Raw genomic sequence first — 14,969 nt, 5'->3', positions numbered from 1 at the left:
CCCATGCTGTTGGCCAAAAATCAAGCTCCCAAGGTAGCATTTACACAGTCACCTTTGCTCCTCAAAGGAATTACAGGTTTCCTTTCATGGTTCGGCCATTACCCTATGGATCTGCATGGCATCGTTGGGAAGGAGATGGAATCCCTCACCCAAAGGCCACGCGTTCAGGCAGCGAGTGGGGTGGAAGCCTCTGTCCGTAAGGCCAGAAACAAACTGCCCTTGTTTAAGCTGGGATAAGAGGATAAAACCCAACCCCAAAAATTCAGCAGCGACCTGCCCTGCTTGACCCCGCCGCTGATCCCAGCACTCGCTCGACCCAGCAGCGGGATTATCTCCATCGCTTTAATTTTCCGTGATTGCAGGGAAAATCCAGCCGGGCAGCAAGCATGCTGAGAACACCGCAAATCAAAAGCAGCCTATTCCCCACCCTGGATATGCCTGAACCTCAAGATAGCATTAAAATACCATGGTTATGTGATAGCACCAAGAAAACGGGATGCCCGATGGAGCCGGTGCGATGCTTGCCATCCGAACCCAAGGAGCATCTTCAGGATGCCCATCCCTTGTTCCCCCCTGTGATCCCAAACGAAAGCCATCCCTAGGAAACCCGCCAGCAGGGAGCACAGTACCTGGTTGCCCATCCTGATGGGGGGCCGGGGACCTCCGGCGTAGCGCGGCGACATGAACGGCTGCGGGGACACAAAAGGGAGGTGAGGGCCGAGCTGCGGGGAGGCAGCACGCTCCCCACGCACGCCGGTTAGCCTGTACACGCCGTGTTTGTGTGAGTTTGGTGTTTTCTGGAGACATCCTCCTTAAAAAAGTGATACGTTTCCAAAGGAAAAAAAAAAACAAAAACAAAACGCTAAAAATGAAAAGAAAAAAGGTGTCCGGAGTCCTCTTACTCTTTTGTTTTTTAAACAGTTTCTCTGTAGGTTTAGTGTTTGACATCGGCAATACTAGGTGAGGCTGTTCAAATCAGTGCATGGGAAACCCTGAGTGTTAGGTACTGGTCAGGTTTAAATATATAGAGGTATATAAAAAAAAGTGGCAAATAAGCACATACAGACACGCACACACAAAAAAAAACCAACCCAGTGCTAAGTACTGATAAAAAACCAGAGGAAAGATTTAAAGTTACTCTTTTCTTGCTGCTACTAAACAGAAGCTTAAAAACCCACATCAAGTTAAACTTCTCAGGCTACCTTGGGAAGGTAAAACGGCTGATACCCACGATTGACTTCTCAGTCCATTGACCACTGCACATCCAAAAAAAGGGGAAAGAAAAAAAAAAAGAAAAACCACCACAAAAAAAGAGGGGAAAAAAGCCAACATTGTGCTTCAGAGCTGGGATGCCCGGGGGGGGGGGGGATGCTCCCCAGGGGAAGCGGCTTCCCGCTGCCCAGCATGCTTACAGAAGGGGGGGATGAAAAGGCAAATCGAGCGCACGTCCCAGTTCACAGCCCTACCCATCGCTAGTGTCTTTACCTGACTGTGGGGTCCCATCATGCTGTTAGGATTGTGGGGTGGAGGCTGTGCGTGTGGCGAGGGCTGTGACCCAGGCGGTCCCTGTGAGGTCAGACAGTAGAAGGAGGTTATAGATTAGCACATGAAAGCGCAGAAAAGAGCTAAAAAAAGGATTGACGGGTGGACCTGTTTTGTCAGGGAGTCCGTCCTCCCATTTTTCCTCTTTTTTTTCAAGTGAGTTTCTATTCATTTGCAGCTGAACAATGAATAATGAGATATGGAAAAAAAAAAAAGTTAAAAATATATATCCAAAATCAGAACATCTGTCAAAATACAGCAGCCACATCGTAAATAGTCCCAGGAGTTCAACCAAGTCTGCAAGGAGAAACACAACAGGGAAACACTTCGCAAGGGCGTGCAACCAGGAAGAAAAAAAATATACAGGAGAGGACCAAAGAGGTTGGGGAAATACAAAAAACACCCCAAAACCTAAAAAAGAAAAAAGCATCGTTTTCCTCTCCCATCCCAAAGGTTGGAAACACCTCCATTTGGGGGGCGGTTTGACAGCGTGGAGGTGCTGGAGAGGATGAGGAGCAAGCCCCAGCTGGCGCCTGGGCAGCGTTTAAGCCGGCACAACCGGGGCTGCATCGCCAGGCTGTAGGGATGCAACATCCTTCCTCGAGGTGGATTCCCTAAGGATTGGAGTAAAATGGCTTGCGAGCAAAGAAAGGATGTCTGGGGGTGGAGGGGGGGGGAAAGGAGAGATTAGTCGGTGCAGGTTTAAGGCTGCAATGCAGCAGCCGCTGACATTTTGGGCTTGAACACCCACTTTTTTGCTTTTTACTTTAAATTCCCCTTAAAAGCACGGAATGCTTGGAAAAGCCACGAGCTCAGCGCAGGAATATACCGGTGCGTGTTAACATAAAGGTGGGGGGGAAGACTGGTTTTTGAGTCAAAGGAGGTGTAATTGGTAGTGAAAGCAAACGAGCTTTGTCAGTAGGTGATGGGAAGCGACGGCAGGCTCCAGGACCGGCGCCGGAGCAGATGTTCTCTACCTGCCTCGTTACTAATTTCAACAAGTGTTCGCCTTCTAGCTGCTGCCAGCAATGGCATGGTTTGTTACCATGAGCAATTTTCTTAATTAACAGACATTAATTAGCCATTTAGCAATTTTGCAAGCATTTGTTTAGCAGCTTTCCTAAACATGAATACCACTGTGATAATGGTACTGATTAGAGGGTCCCCTAATTAACAGTACAGGGAAGGAAAATTGAAATCACATAAATTAAAAAGGGAGGGGAAGTTAATGAAGGCAGGACATATTTGCACCTGCAAATCTTTTGTACAGCGGAAACTTGAGTGCAATGTAAATAAAGTAAGAGGGTGGGTTTTTTCCTCTTTTTTTTTTTTCCCTCCTCTCTTCTTTATTTGAACTGTTTGGTGGCGAGATGGAGCCAAGCGCATTGAAACCAACAGCCTCCTGCCAGCCTCCCCGCTCCAGCCGCTGCGCTTGGGGGAATGAGGTCCCACCATTTGCTCTCCAGGAGCTGAAGGCAGCCAGTTACTGGCCCTACTGGCCAGGGAGCCTTGGCTGGAAGAGGTCACAGCGCCTCTGGTCAATCCTTCCAATGCCAACACAACCACCTTCTCTATCCACATCCCACCAGAGCGAAGACAAACCTCTGTGGTCCAATTGTAGCATCAAGCTCCTTTAGCAGAAGTCCTTTCCATGCATGAAACTCGACTTATTTCTGCTTCTGAGGTGGCTAACTCTGTGTGAATGCAAACTGAACCGGGGCAGCAGCCACTTCACATCATCAGTTCACAGAGGACAGCACTCCCCAGCGAGGTCTGGCCATCACAAAAGCCCTTCTACATGTTACGGCCGCAGGATTTGGGGTAGGGAATATTGGCAGATGGGAATGTGCGATGAAACCAAGTGCAAGGGAGAAAACAGGACTTGCAGAGGCCAATCAATCCCATCAATGCAAGAGTCAACAGGTCCTCCACAATGCCTGGCTTGCTGTGCTGCAAGGAGGAGGTCACTGTTATCCAGGTACTGCCTGAATAGGCACACAGAGCCCATCCTGGAGCTATTAAACCCCTCATTAAACTCCTGACGTCCTCCCTGTTGTACCCCCCCCAGCATGTGAGGGTGTAGGGATAACGGGTATTGATTGCATGGGGGACATAGCCACCTACACGCACCCCAGCTGGGCCTGGAGGTGATGCTTTAGGTCTGCCTCGGGAGCTTCAGAGCAAGCAGTGTTTGGTTATTGTAGAAGAATCATCTATACGAGACAGCAACGTTTTCACCAGAGAAAAATCCCCCATGGCAGCTGGATCCAGAGAGCATCAGTTGTTTGTGCTGCTGAATGCATCCTCCACAGTGTGGTCCTGCCCCACTGCCCCAAGGCTGCTCCCTGGGACGCTCCAGCCTCAGCACCGCAGCATCCTCGCCACTGCATTATCCCATGCGGTACCACTCGCGGCAGTGACTTCTGGATACCGTGACTGCAGACACCCAGCTTGTGCAAACATCTTGGCAGGCAGGGAGGAGCCAAAAGGGGCTTTTTTTCTTCTTCCTTTTAATTCTTTTCTTGCTTTTTCCAACCCAGCAACGAGCAGCAGCATCCGAAACGCTCGCTCCGGGCTGCAGCCACCGCGGCCCCCTCCCGGCTCGGCTGCTCTGCTCCATCAGGAACACAGACCTTCTGGATATTGTTATCTCCATAAATATTTGCAGATGTTTCAGGGCCGGGACCTGCGCTGGGCTGGGAACGCCTGCTGGATCGATTGCTTATTCGCATGGGTTTCCCTCGCTGCAGAGGAGGCGGGAGATGATCCTGATGGATCGCGGTGGTTGAAACAAGTGTTTTACAGAGACGACATGTGGGCTCCAACCAACAGAACCACCCTTTTCCCTTGAAAAACGTGTATTTAGCAGTGATTAACTAGTGCTGTTAGGAGAGGAGGCTGAACGAACGCAGTCCTGCTTCTTCCACATCCCAAATGCTCCAGTGTCACATCCCCTCGGAGCCCCATCGGACAGCTAATTCACTCTCATCAAGACCAGCGCTCTCCCCAACAGGAGAAACCCCATCAAGTTCTGTTTTCTTTCCACCCCCAAACTGCATGCTTGCAGAGGGGTTGTTCTTCACCTTCCTGTTGCTGCCTCAAAAATACCCCCAGTAACCAACCCAAACAGCTAAAACAGTGTTAGAAGGAACTGTTTCTGATGGCTATCGGTGCTCCAATCTCTTCTCTGCTTCACGTTTTTCTCCCCTCTACACTATAGGCACGTTAAAAGCCCAACCTGGCCCATCGGATGACCAAAGTTTGCTGCTGCTGCTGCTTTCTACAGGGACTTCCCAGGCGATCGGGTTATTTCCAGCCTGTCTTTCACGAGCTCAACTCCTCAAACTTCTTGTAAAATATTAAAGATGGAAAATGGCACGAGCGATCATAGCTCTGCATGTGTCAATTTATGTTTCCAGCGTAACTCACCACAAATGGATCATGTTTTATGGGCTACAGACTTTCAGCTAATGGGCAAGTTTTTCTATGTAAGAACATTTCCAAGCACCTCTGGGGGTGGCAGAACAACGCAGGATGGTACGAGAAGGCAAAGCATTGCTGCCACGAGATACCGACAGTTTACAGTTAGCAACAGGAAGGCATCTTGGGCTTTAAAATACCTGCCCCTGCCTTCCGGCTTTGACATTAGGTAAGACTAAATGAAATTAGATGGGTATTAATTACAGATGTGTCTGGGTTTGCCAGATGGGAGCTTTAATTCTACCGAAGGAGAGGGAGGTTTTGCAAGTTGTCAACAAAAACATAAGGTATCTCTGAAGGAGCCTCTAGGAGAGATGCTCGTGGTGTCTTCAAAGAGGAAGACCATGGTCGCCTTCCAGAGCTGGGACACAGCTGCACCTTCCCCAGAGAGGGCAAGGCAGGGCAAGGCAAGGCAAGGCAAGGCAAGGCAAGGCAGGACAAAGCAAGGCAAGGCAAGCAGGGCAAGGCAAGGCAAGGCAAGCAAGGCAAGGCAGGCCAAGCTCCCCCGCAGACAGCGAAAGGCAACCGTGGGCAGGAGCTCTGCCTCGCCTGCAGCTGGGGCTCCCAACTGCAGAAGCCTGGTTTTAAGGAATATGTTTAACACAAGCTCTTCAGGAAACAAACCCGTGTCAGCCGGAGCCAAGAACAGTCACCTCCATCTGGCTGGAGCACCCGAGAGAAAGTTGACTGCAAATCCCACCATATGCTCCAGACGCTCGGTACAAAAGCCTCGGGCATCCTCCTAAACTTCCAGAAAAAAAGAACTTTCTCCAATGCTTGCTTTTCCTTTCCTCCAGCTCCTCAGCCACCTTCCTGCAAACCCTGCCTGCTGCATGGCTGATACTGGGTTCTGCCCTGCGATTTTGGGAAGGGCAGCCCCGTCTTGTGGCTCAACTGAAAACTGGTTGATCCCACTCGGTGGTCACCTACGTTTGACGTATCCCAAATGTGGGATGGGGAATCCCACCGAGACATCAGGACAGCTGAGCAGGGGGAAAATGGTGGCATCCAAAGATGGAACAGGACAACATGGACCCTTCCTATCGCTCCTGGCTTTACCATCCTCACCCCTATGGGCGACCTTACCCAAAGGGATGTGTTGCGGGATGCAGGGAGGAGAGGCGGAAAGGGCAGGGGACGTTGGGGGGCTCCAGAGCCCCCCATCCTCCCTGGCTCCCGAGGTCTCTCTGCATTAGGGGGCAGTGTGGGAACACGGAGCAGGCGGTGCTTTGTTTTGGTGCATCTCTCCGAGCTGCTGATGCATAGCTAACGCAGCGCCGACATTGATTTATGGTCAACTTTCCATTTCATCAGCGTGCGGGGTACAGGGCAGCACAGGGAGTTTGCACTGGGGAGAGGAGGCACAGCCAGGGCTGGGGGCTGCTGGCTGCCCCCCTGCCATGTATTTAGTGCTAAGGAGGTGCAGTATAAATTGTTTTCTGTTTCCAATTTTCCTCCCTACATTTCCCTGGCACCCTCCTTTTGAGGGAGCTGCACCCCGGCATCCATCCAGCTTTCACAACAAAAGCAGGAACGCCTCCGATGACCTTTCAGAGGATGAGCAGAGGGTTTGTTTGCTCATCTCGATGGGACAAAGAGAGAGATTTCAATGCAAGCATCTACCCACACCGGACATCAAGCCAGCCGCCTTTTGTCCGGAGCACAGCCCGATGCCGTGCTGCTGCCTGGCACCACGCAATGCCCCCGCAACCCCCGGGTGCCCACGGCTTCTCTGTTCCTACCATTCTGGGGAGGCTTTGGGACACTGCTGGCTGCATTTCCCTTGGCCCCCAGCCTGAAGGTCGCTGCTGAGCCCCAGCATAGCAAAGGCACTCTCTCCCTGCAAGACAACGGCTGCAGATGGGCACTGCAGCCTGGACTCCTCCTCTCCTTGCCCTTTCCCGATGTGTTACTTCCCCAAGCTCACTCCCATGGGCTTTTAGGCCACCAGCTCCCAGTAATGGTCCATATCAATTTTCCCTTTGCTAAACAGCAGCGTTGTGTGGTACTGGGGGGTTTCATGCACCCCCAGGCTGGCAGCGCCGGGCTCCTGCAATCTCAGCTTCGCTCATGACTCTCCTCCTCAGCTCCCATATGAAGTCCCACCATGCCAGTACAGTGACAGGCCCTCTAAACCCTCCCAAAACCAGTCTGCCCATGCTTGCCCCCCCAGAGATATCCCTTGCAAGTCTCTGGTGCTTGCAGTACGGTGTGGAAGAACAAGAAGCTGAAACCCCCTGAGCCTTCTCTATCCTCCGGTCTCCTAGCACCAGCTGAGGTGGTACCACCAGGAACCTCACTCCCTCCCAGTGCTGGCACACCAAGGGCTGGGCAGAAATCCTCTGCATCCCCTGTGACCTTTTTGGTTTTGCCCTCTTATGTTCAGCACTTTAGCTTCCTACAGAGACAGGAAATCACCCCCATGCTGTGACCAGCTCCCTGCTGAGCCTCCAGCCCACCTCTGCAAGAGCTGGTGTCCAGCATCTCCTGAAGCTGGAAGGAGCTCCAGCACCTGCAACAAATCAGGCAGGCTTTCATGGAGGCCATGTTCAGACTGTGTTAAGAGGTGGGATTTTTCTTCTCCCCTCCATCTCCAGAGCTGGGAGGAGAAACCAGATGTTGGAGGGCTTTCAGGAAAGGCAGGCTCTTGAGATGTCACATGCAAGCCATATGTATCAGCACCCATTCTCTCTTCCCTCCCGCAGCTCCAAGGATGGGCAGCATCCCCACACAAGGCACCTGCACTGGTGCCACTGGGTTTTCAGGTCACAGAACCATAGAACACTTAGGGTTGGAGAAGGACCTTAAGATCTACTTCCAACCCCTTAAGAAAGCAGGGCTGCTTCTGAACCTCCCTTCCCCAGAGGCTCCTGGTCCAGCTCCACAAGATGCAGGGAGCTAGAATCATCTGTTTGCTCCTGAATAGGACCCTCAGTGCAACTCCACTATGTGAGGGCAGACAGCAAAGCACAGGGGACAGCTTGGAGGCTGTCAAAGTGAAGAGTCGAGACAAGAGCATGCACAGCACGCCTGGGGAGATGCGACTCCTCTTCCTCACCTTCCCCTTCGGGGGAAAGCCAACCCCTACTCTTGGAAGCCTTGCCCTAACTTGGTGCCAGTCCTGCAGCCCTCGCAGCTCTGTGTGAAGCAGGAGCCCCAGAGGACAGTCAGCTCCACCACGGGGTGAGATCAGGGCTCCTGGAGACACATTTGTTGGAAGCAGCAGCTTGGCACTCGAACTGCTGGCAGCGGCTGTGACCTGCGAGATAGCATCTCTGCTGCTGGCTTCACCCCGCGCTGCTACAAGCTTCGCCTGTTTTAGGGCTCCCGATCGATATCGGATATTCTTACTTTGTCAGAAGCATGCTCAGGAAATGGGATCTCACTAAAAGAAACCCCAGGCCCTCCTTCCCCCTTCCCATACACACGCAAGCGGCCGTATTGGGCTCAGATATCGCCACAATAAATCACAAGCGCTTTATCGAGCCCGCCTGCCTACTGCCGGAGCAGTTCTCCCATGCACAAATCACAAGCCCAGATAAAAACCAACCCCATCACCTTGCCAAAACAAATACTCCTTCCAACCCTCGTCCCATTCGTTACACGGACAAGAGTTTCTTCCTCAAGAAGGATGATTTTAATGCACCAAGAACTGAAGCCACTGCAATGAGATTGCAGAGCAACCCACAAAAAACTCCACAGTTCACATGTGGAAACTCCTTTCCTATGGCCTTATTGAGATCCTTTCCATCAGCATCACTCCAAACATATGTTACCCCCTCCTCGGTCAGAGCTGGGCGCAGGAGAAGGAAGGAGTGAGGGGATTTGGGGGACTTTGCTAGGTATTTGCTTACAAGGTGCCTCCACGGCATGCGGGAATTTGGCTGGAGCCTGCAGCCACAGCCAGGGTTTGTTAATGCTTCCAGTGATTGCATTTGGAAAGAATCAAGCGGTTAACCAGAGGAGGGGGAAGAAGTTTCAGGGATCAAAATCCAGAATGTTTTCAATTATGCACGTCTGTTAGGACCGGAGAACAAACACAACCCCAACCCAAACACAAACCAAGCAGCTCTGGAAAAAAAACACTGGTTGTAAATACACAGTAACCTCTTCGAGCGCGGAAGAGATTTGCTTTAAGGCCACAAAGAGTAGAAAGCAAACGTGGAAGGGCAGCGGAACACGAGTTATTCCCACACAGGTCAGCATGCTGCTTCCCTAGCATCCCCTTGGGGTAAAAACACAGGCACAACAGCGCTGACACCCAGAGCGTAAGCAAACACGTGCGTGGTGTGGAGGGGAGCATCGGGAGGAGCGGGAGCCTACCTGGAAGAAGCCGGGCGGGATGGGGCCCCCGGGCATCCCGTCGTTCGGGGGAATGTTTCCAAGCACGGGACTCGGGGCGGCTGCTGCGCTCTGCAGGAACAAAACCAGGACAAACACAGTGGGATGAGTTAGGAGTTAAGGGGAAGAACGCATCTAAAAGCCTGTCTCTACTGCCACATCACGATGAGTCACTTTGCTTCCTACCTCCAGAGCCCCAAGCATCGCTGCCCATGCCCTGAGCATCTTTCCTCCATGAGGAAGCAAGCAGAGGGGCACCGGCCTCTGCGATTCACCCACGGAGGAGATGGCTGCACAAAACCTGGCGATAATTCCAGGGTTTATTTATTCCTTTACCCAGGCATCTAGCTTCATTAATCCACCAAGGAGCTTCATCCTCCATGTCAAGCTGTTTGCAAGCTTTTCGAGTACTTCTCTTACCCGCACAGGCTTGCTGGTTCTGTCCTCTGAAAAAGATGCTTCCCTGACCTCACCAGCACGCCGAGGTTTTATTATGGATTTCCAAATTCACTGCACCACATCTGTGGGGTCACACTCCCCTCCTGCCTCCCCAGCATGAGCGACCTGAGAGGCTCCAGCTCTGAAAAGGAGGGATGGGGTAGGACACGAGGTACCAGGACACCCTGCTCAGCATCTCTATTTGTTTGCACTTCCTTGCTGTGCTGTGGAGCTGGAGGCACTGGGAAAGCACCGGAATGATGAGAAGCTCCTACTCAGAAGGAGAACGTAAGAAAAAGATCCTTCCTTAAAGACCTCTGCTTGCAACACATCCCTGTTGGAGTTCAGAGCAGTACCTGTGCCGCTGAAGTGCTCTGGTTTAACCATCACCATTACCCAGGGCAGTTACAAGGGAGGCTCGGTGCTATTAGCTGGGTTTGGATCACTGAGCTACACCCTCCATGACTTTTACGATGGACTTATACACCTAAAACCACATGGCAGGGCCGAGGGAAAGCATCCACCATAAAAGAAATTGGGAGAATTTTCCACTGAGGAAATCCCATCAACAGACGGGGTTCACATGAGCCTGCTCACGCTTGGTCCTACCCCAAAGCTTGGACCATCCTATCCCCACCAAACCCTGCGTCCTGACAGCAGCTGAGCCAGCCCCAGCCCCTCACCACATCCGATGCGGTGACAACCACAAGACTTGGGCAGCCCGGATAATTAAGGATTGTTATTAAGGACTAAGGCTTGCCAAGGTGGGACCCCACGTTTGGTTGGCAATCTCACTATTCCAGAACAGAAAGCCTTGCGGAGGACAAGCATCAGGCCTTGCATGTTCCCAGGGGCCACCCCTTGTCCCCCCTCCATCATGCTCTCCAGCAGCAGCCGGCATGCAGGATGTGGGATGAAGGCCAGGACCACGCCGGATGAGCTGTCCCTTCTCCCACCCCACCACGTCAGAGCTGCAAGTGCCAGAGATGACAGCACAGGCTGGCTCCCCAAAAAGAGACCCTCTCTGTGAAATAACTGGGGTCCCCCTGCACCTACAGGGTCCTGAGCGCCCCCCAGCACAGCCCACACCACACTCCCCCCATGTTCCTGAAGCAGGCATCCCAAGCAGCCTTCCCCACATCCACAGCAAAGGCCAGATCTGAGTGTTTTTACAGTTAATAAAGAAAAGTCCTGGCAGGAAAAATAAGCCTGCCCATTCCAGGCTCTTTTTATACATCAGACGGCAGCAAAAATAGACGGGAGAGGGAGTGAACCCAGTTCTCCTCCTCCCTCCATCCCCCCAAGTGGGTCAGCTATAAAAGTAAAACCAAATCTTAATCCAAGGCCATGAACATATTGCAGTTTCTCTGCAAAGCAGATGACGGTTCTTAATGCAAAAATATATAAGACCGAGCCCCAAACTGCTGTGAGCCCATTTGGAATTTCCTTTATTAAACCCTCTATCACGCAAAACGCTTCTCTCCCAAGGCGGCAAGCGCTGCAATAAAGCTGCCAAGGTGATATTTTATGGTTTCAAGAGATTTCCAGCACACCATAATCCTTTGCTGGGGGAATCTCCCAAGGCAAAATGGATCCCCAAGTGGGGAGGAGCGAAGACAGACGTGGATTTGGGGGAGCCAAGGGGAAAACACGCTGCCCTCCGCCTCACGGAGCGGAGGGAAGGAGGGCAAAGAACGCCTTGAAGGCAATGCCCGTTCTCCCACAAAACTGGAGTGCTTTTCCGTGTTGAACACCCCAAAACCTCACCTATGCCTTCATGGTGCCAATGGGGATCCGAAGTTCCTCGCACATGTGGCGCTTGGCAGAACTCGGGGATTAAAAGCCCACAAGCGCCCCGAGCACGCTGCAGGATGGGAGCCAGATTGGTCAGCCCTTGATGAATGATTTACGAGGCTGAGAAGTGACATTTTACTTCTCTTTCATTCCCCTCCCCAGCCCCGCTGCTAAGGTAAACACCCGAGGCACCTTTAGCCCTGCCGAAGCCGCAAATCCCTTGGGATGCGCCAGAAAAGAAAGGAAAAGGGGAAAAAAAGGCAGTGGGAATACATTTCCCCATCCCCAAGGGTAAGCGCTCTAACCCCAGGGGCTTTCCAGCTCTCATTTCCAAAAACCAGGACTTTTTTGCCTTCCCATCTGCCATCACCTGGCTTATTTCGACCTTTCTGGCTCAGAAACTCTTCTTAGGGACTTTGGAGATTTCAGCTGGAATTTGACTGCCAAGCCCCGACCCAAACACCCCCAACCTCCCCTGCACAAGCACAGGTGGAGATGCCATGGAAGCCGGCAGGAGATGGGGAGCACAGGCACAGTGTAGGAGCATGAAGCCCAAGTGTGCTCCGTGTCCATGCTGGTGCATCCAGCAAGCACACCCAGCCACACCGAGGTCCCCATTGGCACATAAACTGGATTTCCTTCCAAATTTCCCGCATTTCCTTCCACCAAAGCACGCTGGAGACCACTGCCAGAGATGAGCAAGGATAGCTCTGGCCCAGCCAGCATGCCGGCTCGCTTGCCTTCTATTAGATGGCAGATTTGCTCCACGCTGAGAATAAATATCTATGTGTTCCTGGAGCACGCACCTACAGCTATATGCACACACATACATGTATATGTATTTATTGTTCCCTACATACGTTGGCTTTTCCCCCCTGTTTTGGTGGAAGCCAGCGGAGCGGTGACAATCTGGATCCCCGCGTTTCACTTCCAAACCAAAGCTCTCAGTTAACACACCGGCTCGGTACGCCAGCAGATGCCGTCTAAGCCTTTAAATCGCGCACTAATTGCACTAATTGAGCTAACAGTCTCTGTTTCGTCTCCCTACCCTGAGTCAACCAGCATCTTCTGGTACTGCTGTAGAGATCCAAGCTGTTGACTGTAGTGTTATTTTGTCAGCCATTAAACGATTCATCAGAGTCATTAATTGATTTATTACCGCTGCCTGCACGTATAGCTTTGCAAATAAAGAAGGATGGAGGTCAGGAGGCAATGGAAAGCGGACAAAACAGCACAGCCAGGAGCTGGGCACTTGAATTACCAGTAGCAGATTTGCTCACGCAGGACCTCTGGCACCAGGTTATGGGGGGGGGGGGGAAACAGGGACAAAATAAAAAGGAAATATGTGCTGTTTGGCTGCACTGCAAAACCAGTTAGTTTTTTCAGCTAAGATCTATTTAGGATGTAAAAGGGCTATTAAAACCATCTTGTTTCCTTAACCTAATCCTTAGGAAGAGAGCGGGTTATTCCCCTGTATTAATTGTGTTTAAGAGTGGCAGGGAAGCGGCACTGGTGCAGCTGCACTGAGCAGCTCCCCGGTCCCTGGAGCATTCTGAGTGCTCCAACAGCATCTCGGCGTGACCCAGATGTGCTTTCCCAAGGCTGTCTGTGCCGGAGCACCCCTCGGCTCATCCCACAGCCCCGGGAGGAGCCGCGGGCCGGAGCTGCTGTTTATTTACTGCAGGATTTAGGTCTCTGTGAGGGTTTGCTCAGAGCAGGGTGCGGCGAGCAGCTTCCTGCCCCCCGCCCTGCGGCACGCTCGACCCGAGAGGAGCTGTGAGGCACCACGGAGGTGCAGAGGGTTTCGGGGGCTGAACGGAAAAGCCGCAGCAGGCAGCGCAGAGATGATGGGCTGAAGTCATCACCAGGCGGTGTGTCACTGCCCCCAGCACCAGGGTAGCCCTGGTAATGAAAGGCAGCAGGCAAGAAGGGAAGGTCTGGGGAGCTTTTTGGATGCGCTGTTTGCACGGCAGGATTCTTCCTTCTCATCCAGGGAGCGTAGCGATAGGACAAAGGGTAACGGGTTTAAACGTAAACAGGGGAAGTTTAGACTGGATTTAAGGAAGAAGTTCTTTACTGTAAGGGTGGTGAGGCACTGGAATGGGTTGCCCAGAGAAGTGGTGAAAGCTCCAGCCTTGGCAGTGCTCAAGGCCAGGCTGGACAGAGACTTGTGTGATATGGTTTAGTGTGAGGTGTCCCTGCCCATGCAGGGGGATCGGAACTGGATGATCTTAAAGTCCTTTCCAACCCCAACCATTCCATGATCCCCACTGCTGGACACGCCTGAGCCACCTCCAACAGCATCTCAAAGCGGGCTAAGGTGCTGCACCCCATCCTGCAAGGCTCCCAGTGTCACAGCAAGACAACATCCTGTGTGGTGGCCCAAGCCAGCCTGCCACCCACCCCAACGCACCACGCTTCACCAACACAAGGGACGGTTTCTATTGACTGTGAAAAACAGGATCCCATCAGTGGTATTTGCTGTTGTTAAGCACAAGCTGGTGCCCCCCACCGCACGCTGCGGGCGAGCAGCTTTGGGTGGCACAGGCAGTGGTGCAGCTCACCTCAGCATCACCACTTTGTCTTAATAAAGCTCACCTCCAAACAGCGGTGCAAGGCACCAGCAGGCAGCAGAGAGGATGCTCCCTTCATGACCCAGCCTCCATCAACCCAGCAGCGAGGTGGGGAGAGCAGAAATATCTTCACAGCACAGACCTAAAACCAAACTAAGGAGGGCTGGGTATTCGATTTGCTGGCTCACACCTCGCAGCCGCAACAGGAGCAGCACAAGGCACTCGAGGGCAGCTGCCTCCGGGATGCTCAGGACACGTAGGTGATCTGGTCTCTATCTGCCTTCCTTTGATTTCATTTCTTGTGCCTAGAGCACAAGCTTTGGAGCCTAAGGAAGAAATCAGCGTGCGGGGTCAGGACTTAAGCAGGCTGCGTAAACAGGTAGTGCGGAATTTAATTGGACTCTGGTTAAGCCTTTTCATCTCGTTAAAGCTGCCTTCATCTTATAGAGCCAGGTTTTCAATTTAATAACAGAACCCTCCCACACCTCGCTGTAACCCGATTAATGCTGGGGAGGACGGCACGCCAACCGCTTCCTCTGGACCAAGCCCTCAGATGCTCTCCTGCATCAGTTCCCAGGTCGGTGACAGCATCTGTGTTGCATCAATGTGCACGGTAAGAAGTAAAACACCAGCCCGCTGCAGCTGATGAGGATGATTTCCAGCCCACGTGCCAGCGTCGGGCACTCACTTCAGAACCACGGTGCTTGCAGAGCCTCTCAGGGTGTTTTTTGGGGCACATGGGAGACCATCCAGTGGTGAGCCACTTGGCTGGATGCTCCAGGAGACAAACCAGTTTTGGTG

General features: G+C 52.3%; 2 protein-coding genes across 5 annotated transcripts in view; both read right to left on the bottom strand.

The window, feature by feature from the left end:
- LOC133268295 (NADH-cytochrome b5 reductase-like) overlaps positions 1–14,969 on the bottom strand; it is a 131,542-nt gene that overhangs the window by 30,394 nt on the left and 86,179 nt on the right. The window lies entirely within an intron of this gene.
- Positions 1–14,969, bottom strand: part of SSBP3 (single stranded DNA binding protein 3) — a 55,188-nt gene that overhangs the window by 9,454 nt on the left and 30,765 nt on the right. For 2 of the 4 annotated variants that reach the window (XM_061451203.1, XM_061451201.1), the window contains exons 5-7: positions 9,346–9,435; positions 1,486–1,566; positions 630–689 (exon numbers count right to left, since the gene is read on the bottom strand). In XM_061451203.1, coding sequence (XP_061307187.1) covers positions 630–689; positions 1,486–1,566; positions 9,346–9,435 — 231 coding nt within the window. The remainder of the gene's footprint in view (positions 1–629; positions 690–1,485; positions 1,567–9,345; positions 9,436–14,969) is intronic. The other 2 variants (XM_061451205.1, XM_061451202.1) reach the window with 1 other exon arrangement.

Source organism: Pezoporus flaviventris, unplaced genomic scaffold (genome assembly GCF_033815535.1).
Source record: "Pezoporus flaviventris isolate CSIRO_AGI_PZ_B2104156 unplaced genomic scaffold, CSIRO_AGI_Pfla_v1 ptg000013l, whole genome shotgun sequence".
Taxonomy (NCBI): domain Eukaryota; kingdom Metazoa; phylum Chordata; class Aves; order Psittaciformes; family Psittacidae; genus Pezoporus; species Pezoporus flaviventris.
The sequence above is the reverse complement of the archived record's forward strand: the minus strand, read 5'-3'. Positions and strand labels throughout refer to the sequence as shown.